At 42.0% G+C, this 15,366-nt stretch overlaps 1 protein-coding gene across 4 annotated transcripts in view; it reads left to right on the forward strand.

Annotated features, from left to right (window-relative positions):
* Positions 1-15,366, forward strand: part of ARHGAP22 (Rho GTPase activating protein 22) — a 158,416-nt gene that overhangs the window by 98,784 nt on the left and 44,266 nt on the right. Inside the window, exon 1 of one of the 4 annotated variants that reach the window (XM_063339203.1) lies at positions 2-278. The exons of the other annotated variants lie outside the window; for them this stretch is intronic. Coding sequence (XP_063195273.1) covers positions 227-278 — 52 coding nt within the window. The 5' untranslated portion in view covers positions 2-226. Of the gene's footprint in view, position 1; positions 279-15,366 lie in introns of those variants that run through there. 4 annotated transcript variants of the gene reach the window in all.

Consider the following 15,366-nt stretch of genomic DNA (forward strand, 5'->3'; position numbering starts at 1 on the left):
GCACACTTTAAATAACTCAAACGGCAGTGCTAATGAGCAGAAAGATATCTGCAATCCCCACCGTGCAACTTGACATACTTTATCCCACTCTGAATTCCCTTTGCTCATCATTGAGCATTTTAAAGATCTGGGATAATAATTTGCTTCCTCTCTTTGGTCCAGTCATTTTGCTCTTAGCACTTGGTAATAAAAGGTCAGCTTTGGCTGAAATCTTAGTGTAGCAGCCATGCCGTTTTTTACTGCCAAATATCTTAAGAAAAGCAAGTGTCTCCGAAAGGGTAAGTCGTCATATTTTTGGTGTGTTTAGTGTTGTCTGGTTTGCTTTAAATCACAGTAAAGGATTTATTTTGAATTAACAAGCAGTGGGAATGGATCTATTCATGCTGCCGGTCAGTTAGCACAGGGGGTTTTATTATGCTGTGTGCATTTTTCGTTCAAGATACACTGTATGTTATTATCTTGCATTTTACATTCAGTAAAGCCGACTAAGCGAGAGAATGTTTAACCCTTTAAACATGGAGCATATGTTTTGCACAGGGATGGAATCCCTAAAGCAGAACAAAACAGCAACAGAATGTCTGTGTATATTTGTTTTTGCAGATGAGTTTAGGTAGGCAGCTGAGTAATTCTCTAGTATTTTAGTTTCTCTTGTCCAAAAGGAGCATTTTTAAAAAATCTGCACTGAAATAATAACTTACAATAAATAATTCCAAGTGAAGGAAAAGCATGTTTCCTTTTAGTATCTTTGCTATGTAGGGCTACCTGAGTGCATGATTCCACATAGATTTTCAGCTCGGTATTGTGAGGTTTGCTTTGAGAATGGCTGTGTGGGCTTTTCTAGGAAATGTGATTGTTCTACCTTCAGGCAGATAGAAAACTCTTCAAGATAACACTTTGCCTCTAGCATTATAAAAATTGACAACATAATAAACTCCTAATAGAGAAATACATTCCTTGTATTTTTCTTGTTCCATTGCATGTGTCTTTATTGTGACATTTGTTATCTAGCCAGCAGTCCAGATGTGGGATTTGCATAAAGGCAAACAGCAGTGATTTCTTGTAGCTGGGACATGCATCAGTTCCAGGGGATCTGAGGAATCTGACTTGCTTACCTGCCTAAGCATTTGTGTATATATATATATATATATATATGCATTTCTCTAATTCCTTGTTTGAATATAAATTGGTTCTAAGGCATAGCTAATAGCTAGAAGGTGGAATTGTATAGGTTTTCATCCCAAGTTTAAAGTTGAAGAAAGGGTTTTGAAGAAATGCAAATTTGCTTTCTTTAACCTACCTTTGTGTTGCCTACTGGGTTTCTATTTCAAAAGGGGATTGCACAACCAGAACTAGCAGTTGGGATGTGAGAATTGAGTTAAGCTGACCTGTAGCCACTGGTACCAACTTCTTAGTATTTTGTTGAGCAAAATGTGTGTGCATGTCTGCAGATTTACACAGTCCTTCAGGAATTATTAAGAATAGAATCATGTCAGCAAAGTTTTTATTAGAAAAAAGTAGAAAAGATTATAATGAATTCTTAATTTGCTTTTGCTAAGTTTTTTGTGGTTTTTTTAGAGTTTTGTTTTATGTGTGTACATATATATACCACTTTACAAGGGGACATAGGACAATTTTTGCTTCCTCTTTTTGCTCATATGCTAGGGGCCCTCAGCTGACCAGTGCCTCTTTCCCTTATAGCACATGCCACCACAGTAGGAGTGTCTCTCTAGACAGACACTGAGGAAAGGTGCCTGCCTTACCTGTGTCTGCAGCAGGCATTGCAGGAAAGGGCTGATGCTACAGCCAGGAAGGGTAAGGTTATTCTGGCACATGCACCTGAAGATAAACTTGCCCAGCCCTGATGCCTGCTACAAGAGCAGTGTGTGTGCCTCCTGCTGAATGCCTGCCCCTTTACTGTGAGGTGTTCCCTGCCTCTCTGTGGTAAGAAGCTGTGATTTATTAGATGCACAGCAGCCCCTTTAGGCTTAGAGCCCAGCTTTAGACATCCGGCACGAGTCAGTGTGACCCTCTGAAGGTTACAGTTTGAAGCTGAGGAGCAGTCACTCACTGCTCGATCCTTTCCCTAATCAGATGATCCTTGTTGCTGCTTTGTTATGATTTGACATTCCCACTCGCCTAGGGGCAGATGCTGTGCTGATATGGGAAAAGGGCTAAGCCTCCAGAAGTAGCAGGCCGGGTAGGAGGTGTTGGTTGTAGATCTAGACTCGGTGGTGCTGCATCTGTTGGGAGCTGCCTAGCCCTAGAGCTCAGCCTTGTGAGAAAGCCACATAGAGGCAGTGAGGAACTGGGACCAGTAACTTGGTGACCAGCCTGTGCAAACAAGAGAGCACTGTGACGTGACCATTCCTAAACCAGAATCAACATGGGCATAATCTGGGCTTTTAAGAGATGGCTGGGGGAAGCTCAGCCAACAGCAACCAGTCATATTCTTAGTGAGTCACTACCAATGTGAAGATTTTCAGCTAACTGAACAGCCCAAAGAGCATCTTAGTGCGCCAAAGAGGGTAGAGGGTGTTGGCTGTCTGAGCCTGCTTCTGCCAAAATTTTTCTGATCTGTGACATCCATTTAGCTATCCAGAACACCTCCTGGTTCAGGCACGCTGGTAGCGTAGGGATCCTGCTTCCTTCTGATGCCCATTCTAGTCTGTGCTGCTAACCTTTCTCCTCTTGCTTTCAGGACAGTCTGGGAAGTGCCAAAGCATGAGGGGAGAACCTGTGTGTCTGGCTAGGGAGTGCTGAGGTAGTTGGGCATCTCCATGAGCTGTTTAACAGCAGGATATCACTAATGCTGCTTTAAAGAGGCTGAACTCCTGTCACTTTTTGAGCCGCTTTCCATCTAGTTATTTGAGGCAATCCCTTCTAGATGTCTTCCAGAAAGCACTTCATTTGCAGAGGTTTTTACTGTGATTTGAGTGAGGAGATCCTTCCCAGTAAGTAAACGTGGTCGTTAAAAGGTATTAAATGATTACAGAATGCCCTAGGCATAGCATCCAAAGTGCAGTTGCATAAAAGCTATAGTAGCCACAGGATCCAAATGGATCTGTCCTTGCTGCTCTCTGTATCTTGAAACAGGGAAGGAGCAAGCCAGCAAGAGCAGTGATCTCCTTCTCACAGGTTCAGATGGCCTAGGGACAGGAGCTGGGCTGTGGATAAGTTCATGGCCAGAAATGTTGGTTACATGGGAAAGAAAAGTCCCAGATAAAAACTCCTGATTCGGCCTTGAGAGGGGACTTGCCCAGATTAATACAGGAAGTGGCCAGCAGAGCTGGGAACTGTGACCTGATTCTCTGAAGTCTTATAGGCTGAAACCTCAGGCAGTGCAGGGTTTTTCCTCATAGCTCTTTGGACAATGTTTGTACCAAGTTGTTGCTGAAGCCTAGTTCTTCCCAGGTGAGCTTTATTTTCACCAAGATCCATTTTCTTTTCTCACTGGTATTCCAGGCCAGCCTACAACGTATTTTGGATTAATTCTCTATTTGTTTTTGTGGTGGTTGAGAGAGTTTCCAGACACCTCCGAAATGAAACAGCCAAGCTGAAGTACAATGTTCTCTCTTGCTGTGCATCCTTTGCTTTGCAGACTGTTATGCCAATGGAGATTTCCCCCAGGGTTCAATTGGGTGATGTATCCTTAGCTTACCCTGACCCTCTGGCAAAACCTACAGCAATGAGAGATTCTGGAAAGATACACGTAAGGGCTCCTTTATTTCTCCTATTACCAGTTGTAAGCACCATTACACTCCAATCAGTTACATCCCCCCCCACGCACCTTGAATAAGGCATCAAAACAATGAAAATATTTATCAACCTCTGCAGTGTTGTTAAAACCCACTGCTCACTCATATGCCCTCCCACAATAAAATTTCTGTTTTCCTTCGGCCATTCACTGGGTACTGGCTCAACATTACTCAAAACTGGGCTATGAAATGTCATACAGTCAGAATTGTCTCTGGTCTGGCAAGTCACCATTGAATTTTCACCTGTCCTTTGATTTCTAGTGAGGGAAAAATAAAGTTTCAGCTCCAGCAAAGCCTTTTCCTCTTTAATTCAAAAAAATTAATAATGAATGTTTTATTGCCAAGTGGTCCTTATTTTACTGCAGCTGTAGATTTACAGGACTTCAAAGCTGGATGATTAAGGCGCAGTTTTAGTTTGTAGCCAGGCAAGCCAAACAATCTCAACTTCAAAGGAGGGGGTGTTCTTTAATGTTGTGGGCTCGCTCTTTGTGTTCAGCAAATGGAGCTGCTGGGGAAAATGCCATGTGCAGCAGACAAGTGATGTGGCTGCCACTCCTGGGAGGGAGTCTGTTAGCTGCTGCCTGAGAAGAGCAGCCCACACCCAGCAACCTCAGGATATCTGAAGGCTGCTGATTAGGTGACTTTGCACGATATCAACCTATGAGACTTCCAGCGTCTGCTTTTAGTGTGTTCAGAGCTTCCACCCCAGGGGTGGCCATGCTAAAGGCAGGATTTGGGCCTGAGCTCTGTTGCCTCTCCTGCTCCCTTCTGTCTGTACCTGATTCTTCCTCTGCTCTGATGTGCTCGCAGGGTGGGTAGTTTTATATGCATTAGGGAAGTTGAGAGAGTCTATTTCAGTGAAAGGGAGCATTCAATCCATACAACATTGTGTGTTTGAGCGGAATAGGTGTCAGGACTGGAGATGAGGATGCTCTGCATCTATGACAGTCATGTCAAAAAGGAGTCATCATGATTTTGCTCATATGTTAATACTTTGTTCAGTCAACGATACATCACCAGTTGAATCTAGCAGGGCTGGCAGGGCAGGAAGAGGAGCTGGATAGCTCCATCATTAGACAGACCTAAACCCAGAATCATGGTGGTGTGCGCTTTCCTCTGAAGCCCAGGCAGTGTGACCTGACCCTTTATATTTTATTAAACTCCTTATCCACATATCTGGTGAATGCCCCCGTACAGAAAATAGAACAAAAACCTCATGATGAGGCAGAAAAGGGGGCTGTTACCTCTTGAACCAGTGAGAGTAGAGACTATTATTTTCTAGGACTTGTTCCTCGACTAGAAATCAGTCTTAAAAACAAATAATGTCATTCCATAGCTTTGAGATACAGCAAGGCGCAAACATGTTGTGGTGGAGTGTCTGGGATCAAAGCAAGGCGTTCGGGTAGAGGATGAGCCCACAGGCAGTCTGGATCCTGGCTGCACATTCTGCCACTTTGAGCGATCAGAGACTCTAGGAAACAGTATGCAGGACTCCATGGGCCTGGAGATATGAAAGGAGTTGGCAGGATACCACAGAGATGCGTCTGTCGTTCAGCAAATGACTTCCAGAGCCATGTGTCTCTGGTGCAAATAGCCCTCATCAGTACTAAAATCTGAGTGGAACTGGGGCTTTGTCCAACCAGTATCTAGGCTTTTGTGAGATCCAGGCCGTGCTCTCCACAAGCCTCTGGGATTCAGCAGCCAGAGACGCCAGCGTTGCCAAGAAGCGTAGTGCTCGCGAGGCAGAGTTGGCCAACACACTGCCGTGCTCTCAATGAGCCATGCGTATGCTGCTGAGAGAGTGGTGACTTCAGCTCACCAGTTAAAGCTCTCCAAAAAGAGGGGGTGCCAGGCAGCCACTGGGGCTGCTGAGTGAAGGAACAGCTTTTTGAGACACAATACGCTCCTAATTTCTGTTGTGGCTTTCCCATTTTGAGAACACTGCTTTGATGAGAAAGTGGCCAGCTTTCCATTCTGTGCTGGGGGAATAATCTTCGTGCTGTTTAGCTTGTTCTCTCTCATTCTTCTCTTTCTGCTTTCTAGGGTTGGCACTGCCTTTGCAGTTGCACATGACTGACCTCCCAAAAAGTATTCCTTGCTTTATGAGAATCAATGTCTGATTAATCCAGGGTGTCTGGATGTGGTAGTTCTGTTTTTCATTCCTGGGTCTGCTAGTCGCTAGCCAATATCATACTGGAAATCATTTAGTATCTCAGTTCTCCACTGGTATGTAGGAATTTCTCACTATGGAATGTGAAGGCCTTTTTTTTTTTTTTTTTTTTTTTTTTTTAAAATACAGAGATGGCATTTCCCCGCTGATGTACAGTATAACCTTGGAAAGTAATTTTACCCCCTCTGTGCCTGTTCCCCCAAAACACTAATGTTTAACTCTGTGATAAGCATATTCCAGCAATGGAACACCTTTTTTGATTTCATTTAATGTATTTTTTTAATAGCTAAAGCATACACTGAAATCACTTCCGCTCACCTATACTTATCATAAGGTTGTTTTGCCGTTACTGTGTTGTGACTATTCCTCATCTGAAAAAAAAGCTGTGTTGGATATTTTTAATTGAACAGAGAATAAACAGAACTGGACTGGATGAAGCTCATTTTAGGATAAGGGTTATGTTATGAAGAGTTGTTTTTACTGTCTGCCTGCTTCTGAGAATCAGCCTTGACTCGTATTTAGACATGGACAGGACTAGAATACCTGTAAACAGGAGCATTTAAGGCTTACAGATGTTTGACTATGCATTTGCATATGTGCTCACTCCTTATGATCGCTTTTTATGTAATGCTTTCATGCCTAGATACCCAGATCACCTAACTTAAATGAAACAAGGCAAGAGAATTATTAAATCTCTCTGGAAGGCTAGAGGAGCTGTGTCTGTTTGGCAAGTGCTTGGCAGATTGGCTTCAGAGACTATGGATTGAGTTGTCTCTTAAAGAGAGATAACAAACAGAGATCAGACTGGCAAGGCAATAATTTACTGCTGTCTTGGGTTCTTGCTTTCACACTGTGGGCCGTTTAAATAAAAATAACGGTAAAACGTAACCTTTCGTGTCTTTAATGCTAGGCTTAAAGCCTAGGTAGTGACTGGCTGCAATCACAAGCCATGAAAGCTTATAGCTCTGTTATTTTTCCCCTCATTTTAGGTTGGTATGCACTTTTAGGGACTTTCAAACTCGCCTGGTTGCTCCCAATAAAAAATGGGCAAGGGAGGAGAAGGAGGCACTTTCCATGCTCCCCCGATTCCCTCTGTTATTTGACTGGGGCTCAGACAAATCATAAAGCCGTCACTGATTTTTATTTTTTTTTTTTCCCCCTAGTCTTGCAGACCATTAATACAAATAGTTCTTCCATTTCCAAACCTTGTCCTCCCTAGCTCCCTGCGTACCACAGCTTAACTGCAGATACATAATTCATTATCTGGAAAGCCGCTGTTTTAATGTAATATTAAACAGGCAGCATCTCAGCAGGTGTCCCCAAGGTAAGGAAGGCAGCATGCTGCTGGCAGCAGCTGCTGGCTTCGGGCTTATCAAGATTTCTTTGTTTTGAAACAGAAGCTGGAAGGCTTTTTAGTACAGCATGTCATTGGCTGAGCAGATCCTGGTTTCTGGCTGTTATCCTGCCTTTGACTACAAAGACAAAAATTCTTATAACACGTGCTGCCTGCAATGGACGCATACAGTTCTGCGCTCTCAAGAAGGGAGCAGGATGAGGAGAGGGAGGAGGCTCACAAGGCAGAGACATGTGCCTATTTCCTGCTCTCATTTTTCTTAGTGGACCAACTGGGCTAAATGTATCTGTGGAGCAGGCCCGCTGATGTCAGCATTTTCAGAATGGGCCTCATGCTTCTATAAGCATAAAAGTGCCCAAATATGTAGCCTACAGAGAGCATTCCAAGCAATGAGGCTGATATTCCACCAGTCTCACACAAGTGCTAGTACTCAGTGGCCTAAGTCTGTGTAATTAGATCTAATTTGTATAGTTAATGTCACTGTGGCAAAAGAAGCTAAACTGGCAATCCTGGCATTTGTGTTTGAGTAGTATATCACAATGGGCATTGAGCAAGGCTTTTTTGTTCCTTGGGAGAACAACTTCATCTTCCGTATTTGAATGTCAGAAAATATGTTGGTGGCTGGATTTTCCCAGAATATCTGGGTCCTAAACTGGCATGTGTAAATTGTATGTGGTAAGCCAGCTCCATTTACCTGGTACTCGATTTAGGCTTATAGAAAGTGGAGATTTTTCATAAGGTAACATTTATTGTTCTAGAGATAACTGAAGTGTAGTTACGGAGTTTGGCTACCCAGTGTGAATATCCGTGCTGCAAACATGCTCTCACACCAGGAGAAAGTTGCAGTATCCCACCTGGTTGTTCTATATACCTCTGTAAGGCTCCAGGACTTTAGGGGCACATTCCTGTGAGTTGTAATCATAGAGTCATTTAGGTTGGAAAAGATCTTTACCATCATGAAGTCCAATCATAAACCTTAATGTAAGGTGTAAACTGTAGTGTTTCCTGAACATTTATCTCCTTTTTGTGCTCCTTTGTGGAAATTGTTTTAGTTTGCCTTGTTAGTAAAGAGACTCTGTCTTGCTATGACTGTGATCTAGCTTTGGTCAGCAGCCTTTGCTTGAAGAACGACAAAGACCTGCAAGCTATCAAAGAGCATAAGATGATTTGAAGGACCTTCTGGAAGTGTAGCTTCACCCTTAGAAGGTGACAATGTGCTTTGCTAAGAAACTGTGTGTGCTGGCATAGTGGAGAAGAGGCTGCTGATCCAGGTTTTCAAATACAAGGATTTCTCTTCTGCTAGCTAACCATTCTGTAGGAAGACTACCAGTACAAAGCGCTTAGACTACAATGCCATGTAGATCTATGAAGACCAGCAGAAGTTCAAGGATTTCTGCAGGAAGGTCACATTACTGGGGTTTGCCCCAGTCCCCGAGTACTGAGATGTACAGACAGGAAAGCTCGTACCAGCCTAGAAGCAGGTTGCTGTTGTCTGGGGGAGCTGGACAGCAATGTCAGTGGGTGATTGCTTTGGTGCTGGCGGGCTTTCCGTGCTGTTGGAGCGGAAGCTCGCAAGGCAGTACTTGAGGCAGTTCTGCTGTGTGTGATGAGAATTGACAATAGTCCTAAACTATAAATGTTCTTTTACAAGTAGTCATCCTGTACTGTGATGTGGCCTCTAATGATATGCACCTGGGCTTTATTGTCTGCTTCTACAATGCAAAGGTGACTATCTTAGCTTGTCAGAAGAGACGCTACCTATGTGCAGGCCTTTAGCCTATCACGGAGGAAACATACAAGGATCAAGATGGGATTCAGTGGGATGGTACATCTGTAGTATTTCAGTATGCTGTAGTGGCAGTGAATGCTGCAGACAGGACTTCCACTGGGAAATCCATTGAGACCCAGAGGTGTTCAACACTCCCTTGAATTTCAGTGGGAACAAGTCCATCAACTGAAGATGTCTCTCAGGATGAGTTGTTGTTTACCTAACAGCTTCTTTTAATTTCTTGCTTAAATTGGAAAAAAAATCAGCATGTTTTTGAAAAGTGAGGTTACATCTGCTAATGATTAACCACTTCAAAGGAACTTTTGTGGACTTTTTGATAATGCTATTAACTGACAGGAATTTGTCCATTGCCTATGGGTGGAGAGAATTAGAATTGATTTTTCTAGGTGTTGTTCTGCTAGCAGTTCACTGACAATTGTCCTAAAGCACAAAGAATCGAGGCCCCCACTTTTTGCATCAGCACAACCTTGAGTCCATTAGCCATCCGCAGTTGTGTTCTGAGCAGTGGCAGTACTGACCCCAAGTGACAAATATGAACTTTCCTTTTTGCCAAAGAGCACTGTTGCCACAGTGAAGAGTGCTATGGGTTACGCAGTCATGTTTAGGAGATTCATTGGTTACCCAGTGTATAGCCAGGTACAGGAGGAGACTGCTATAAAACTGTTACTCTGTGCAAACTGTAACAAGACCATGGACTTAGAATATCCCCGAGCTCTTAAGTTTGGATTTACATCAGTAGTATTTCCATCTACATTGCCTGATCACTTATATTGGCAAGGGTTTTTTACAAATTTGCCAACAATTTGCCAAAGGCCTACAGTATATATTCTTTTGCCTTTCGGTCCCTTTTCTGCATTAATGCAACAAATAGCTTCATTTTGGTAAAAACAAAGTCTGCAACTGTTGAATCCTTAATGATAGTCCATTTATTTGCTTCTGCCAAAAACTGCTTGTAAAGCTTCAGTCACTTCACTGAAGAAAATAATATTGTTTGTAATTGGCTTGAATTTCTGCAGAACTCTGTATTCAGTCTACAGAGAATCGGAGTCTTTACAGGCTCAGCTAAAAGCGTAAGCTGTAGCAACTGATGACTTTACCTCAAGTCTCCTTACTTCAAAGTCCAGAGCATTGGCTAAGATGGGAGCTACATAGTCCTTTAAAGATACAGAGTGGATGTCTTTGGTTTCATGGTGGACCAGCTGCAGAGGAAAGAAAAAAATAGCCTTATGAGGGGCGAGGAGGAGAATATAGTTGGAGAGAGATTTATTTAGAAAGCATGAGAACCACTTCATTCCTATTGGTGGGCAGGCCTGGAAAATGTGAGCACGACAGTCCCAGAAGAATGCAGAAGCTGGATATTATCTCTCCAGGATGAAGTTGTCAAAGAAAAATAGATCAGACTTTGCTATTCTGATGTTGTGGTAAGTCATTTCTCATCAGGAATTAAAATTCCCCGCAACTCTTCTCTTCAATCGTAAAGATTTGAAAAAAATTATGAGAATTAGAAAATTACCTGTGGTTGCATGGTAATGCATAAAAATTATCCAGTCATTTTCATTCAGATATTTCAAAGCATGAAGTATCATCATCTTTGGTCAGGAAGGAATTTCCTCCCTTATAAATAGCGTGTAAACATAACCACAGTTGGAATATATAATTTGATACATTCCTCAGAAGCGTTGAGCACTTGCTGCTTTGGAGAACCACATGGAACTGTGTGGCTTGCTTTGCATAGACATGTCACTATTTTCAGAGTTTTTCGTACATACTCTTTTGTATCCTCAAATTCATAATTGCCTTATTTTAGATGTGTCTCCTGCAACGTGTCTTAAGGGGCAGGCATACGGCTTCTGCCAGTAGGCTGACCTGAATTGCCTTCCTGTGAGTGTGTGGCTTCTGCTGCCCTGAGAAAAAAATTCATTTCCTTTCCATCCAGACCAGAGGACAGTGAAATGACCAGGAGTTCAGCGTAGCCCAGGCAGTTCCACGCTTCATCACTGTTAACGATTAGGCTCCCTAAGAGCTGGTGACATGTTGTACAGATTTTGAAGAGGGGGTTCATGAGCTCTTGAGCTCAAGTTTGTGCAAATGGAAGAAGCTGAACCACAACTATGCCTGGCCTCCCAGCACCTTCAGATTCTTTTCCAGTAGGAACTTTTTTTCCAGTGAGAAGCTGGTGCCAAGGTGGCAGATGCCTCTTGTCTGGCAGGCAAAACAGTGTTAGCGTCAGCAGAGGCAACATTACGCCCTAAATTTGTCCACTTTGTCAGCAGATATTGCTGTAGGAGGCAGTGACCATGCCATTGCACACTGAGAGCTTTACCTTTTAAAGGTGAAGCTTCAGCTTCTTAAAGCTGCTGCTATCTCTGTTATGATCGAGGTTTTTTAGTGAACATGTTCAGTCTGCACAGTAATCCCCTATCAGGAAACGTTATTTGAGTTCAGCCACAAGGGTTTAATTGAGCAAACTGTTACTTATTTGACAGTCTAACCCCTGAGGCATCGTTGGACATAATTAGAATATCGGTACTCTAGAAGTCACACTTGGGATGAAACGCGCAAGTCACAGCAGAGGCGAAGTGGTATCATGCAGCTCCTAGCAATTGCTGCTGTAGTAGTTGCTCCTCATGTTAATTATTGTTGATTGATTTCTTTTTGGTATGGTTTTGCTGGCTTACTAAACTAGCGGTGACCTTGTTGGAGACATTTCATCTCTTGCTACTAGCTAATAGAAGCTGATACAAACCCCAAAGCATTAACAGTACAGCTTGCTTATAGGGATACTATACACAGTTGGTGGCATGTTTCACAGGCTCCCAAAACTCTCTAGTGAGGGAGGCAGCATGATCATGGTTAACGGCTCTTCCCTTTATAGATCAAAGAAATTCTGGGCAGGAGCTGGAGGGAATAGTGCCTGAGCTGTGTTGGTGCAAGGGAGATGCTATGTCCTAGAAAAAAATTACGTACTTAGCAGTTGGGTATTATGCCTGGGCCCATCTCAACCCTAAATATTGGGCTGCTGCAGGAGAAATGGTTCCCACAGTTGTGAATTCACCTTACCCAAGTTAATGTGGCCACAGTGAGCAGCACATCCTAGGAAGAATAGTAGTTTCCTCTCTGAAATTTCAAATTATTGAAAACAAGGAGGCATGAGAGCATTGGAGTACAATTACAATAAATATGTTTTTAATAGCAGAAGTGTAACTTAAAAATGACTGAACTGTTTTTTACTGAAACTTCTCACAACTCAGCCTAAAGCGGATGAAGCACATTTAAAAAACCCAAACAAACCCCAAAAACAAAAAACCAAAACCAAAAAATCATCTGAAGTAGACTTACCATTACAAAGCACTGAGCAAATGAAAACGGGTTTTATAAGCAGGGGCTTAGGGTGGCATTTGTGCACAATGCTACTTGCTCTTCCTTTAAGAGTACTTCACATTCTTTCTCCCTTCCTCTTATCTTGCATCTTTTTTCTGTTTGCTGTGGTTCCTGGAGTGTGACATCACTTACCAGCGTGTGGCCTACCTGGAATATGAGTTTGTTTATTTTCAAGGTTTTGGTTTATTTGAAGTGACCAGTAGCATTAACCAATTTAATAGATAAATCTAGAGTAATATGGGTCACACAAATATCAAGAAAGGCATCTCCAGGCAGGAGTTAAAAAGCACCAAGTTAGCTTGACCTGATGTCTAAAAGGCCAAAGATTAAACAAAATCTTCATTTCTTTCGTATAGTTTTAGTAATCATAGACTTGATCCTGAAAACTGAAACAGAGCATTAGCCTTAGGTTTTTAAGGGTTTTCTGTAGTCCATGTTAACACTACAGAGAAGCTGTAATGCCTCTGTTCATGTTAAGTCTTGTCAGAATTTTTGCATAAGAAACCACAGTTCTGAGGTCTAATCTCTTTGTTGGTGCTTTTTTTAAAGCAATTTAATGGTGTCTGAAACCACAGAAGGCATGGGAGGGGAGAACAGATCACAAGGCCTTTGGATGAGTTTATAGATGGCAGTAGCTTTAGAGTGCCTGCCTTTGCTTTATTCTCTGGGATAAGGTCTAAGATCTGGGATCTAAAAATTATTTAGGGACTCTGCAAGGACTTTTAGGTGAAAATTTGGTGACCTTCTACTTGTAGCTTGTAACCTGGTGGATTAAAAAGCGTTTAAGGAAATCATGCATTTATATTTGGCTGAAAAGTCAATGAGATTGCTTACAGTGCTTGTAAATCCTGCCCTAAGAAAATACGGACCATGTCCATTTATGAGCTGAACTTACTCTGTAAAATAAAAGGTATTTAAGATTTAACTTTCCTCATTAACACAACCAAATGAAAGCTGAATGTTAGAATCCCCTCAAACTCATTCCGAACTCTGGAAATAAAACATCCTTGAACTCTAATTGTGCATGTTTTTTTAGGAAAAATTGCCATTGGGTTGTCCATTGGAACTGAGACACAATAAATTTATTTTGATTCAAAGATTGTTTCTTTTATTTGTACGCTGTATGATACTAAATCCCCAAACCTCATTTTTTTCTTAATTTTATAAGGTTTTTGAAGTGTGGTCATGAGTTTACTCTCAGCTTCCAAGTCAACTTCCAACTTGGGTATTCCATATATAGATAGATGGGTAGGTGGATATGGGTAGAAAGATACAAATACAAAAATCATAGCAAACACACATCACTGTTTACTGTACTACTCAGTTCCTCACAGATCATACCCTTGTAGATCCTGACAATTTTCCTTGTTTTTATCTGTCACTCATTGACTATTTCAGGTTTTTCTTTCTGCTTTTGCTGTTCTCAAGTAGTGTAAATGGAGCATTTCAAGATCAGTTTTGCATTCACAGCAAGTTTTCCCTTCTATTAAAACAATCACCCAGAAAAAACAGCAGAAAACCAGTAGAGTTGTTATTGATTGTAGCAAAGTTTAAACCGCATGCTGATGGTAGCTTAACCCAAGATTCAGGTATGACAGACGTGGTCTATCTCTAGCATTCAGGCTCTTGGAAAACTTTGGTTGGCAGGGGGACAGTGCTTAGGATAGCATTAGACGGATTCAAAGGGAAGGAGTGAAGTGGAATTAGGTTTCAAGTGACTATTCCAAGCACTCCTAACGACCTTTTGTTTACTCGCTAATATTTCTTTTGTCTCTTTTCATAATCCAGAAATCAAGACTGGGATGTTGGTTTTTTTGTGTTTGTTTTTTTTTTTTTTTTTCTTTTTCCTGCTGTGCAAAGAAATATTCCCCCTAATAGAGCTGCCCTTAATCTTGACAGAATTCATCTACCTCATTTTTCACCTTTCTTCATTATCGGGAAGGTCTTAGAGCCCTGAATCTGATACTCACTGTTAAGGCAATCATAAAAAGCAGGTCAGAGAAGATGAATCATTGCAGTTGTTCTTTTCAGCTGTGGGTGCTAGTTTTTGTCCATTTGTCAAGATCTTTGTTGCTGCTTGTCTGTAATCAAAGGCTTCTTGTCGCTACTTGCTTTAGTACTGAGGGCAAACATGTCAGCCGGGCCTTGCGTTACCCACCAGCCACCCCTTTCATAATTCACCCTTGAACTTGCCATTTGCCTCCCTGTGGGCTGCAGCGGCATGCACATGGCCAACTACAAATTTCACTCTTACTGAAAATACAGTTCTACTATCCACACCAAAGCAATACTAACATGTAAATATATACACATACACAAGCATTTGTAGTTGTATAAATTTTCAGTAGGGTTGATGTAATGACAACACACAAGCACATCGGTAAGCAGAATGATGTAAGAAATGGGTGAAAGGCAAATAAGATGGGAGGTGGAAGGAAGGGAAATAGTCTGAACAAAAAAAGAAGCTGCCAACTTCAGCAGAACCTGACAGCAGCTGTACTTGAGAATAGAAAAGTTTCTCCTTTTACATGCATTGGAGCAGGAACATCTTCTATTAGGAATTCTAGTCCTGTTCCCCTGAGCTTCTGTTTCCATACAGACAAAGGGGATCTAAAGCTTAGCTCCAGAAATGTTGATCTTAAGAAGGGTAAGCTTGTGTGAATGAAGTTCAAGGCAAACAAAAAGGGAGAGATGCAACTGAACGTCTGTTACAGGTTATTTGAACAGGAGCACAGGGCAGAACAGGTAAATATAGCATAATGGTAGCCTGATACTTTGCACTTTCCAGTGAACACACACCAGACTAAGGATCGTGAAAAAAGGAAGAATTTTTAGTGAATAGGATTTTGAAGTGTGGATTGTGATTCCTGCTGCTGTTGCAGCACTCCATCTGACCATCAGCAAGTCACTTAAGCCC

Source organism: Chroicocephalus ridibundus, chromosome 6 (genome assembly GCF_963924245.1).
Source record: "Chroicocephalus ridibundus chromosome 6, bChrRid1.1, whole genome shotgun sequence".
In the NCBI taxonomy this organism is placed as follows: Eukaryota; Metazoa; Chordata; class Aves; order Charadriiformes; family Laridae; genus Chroicocephalus; species Chroicocephalus ridibundus.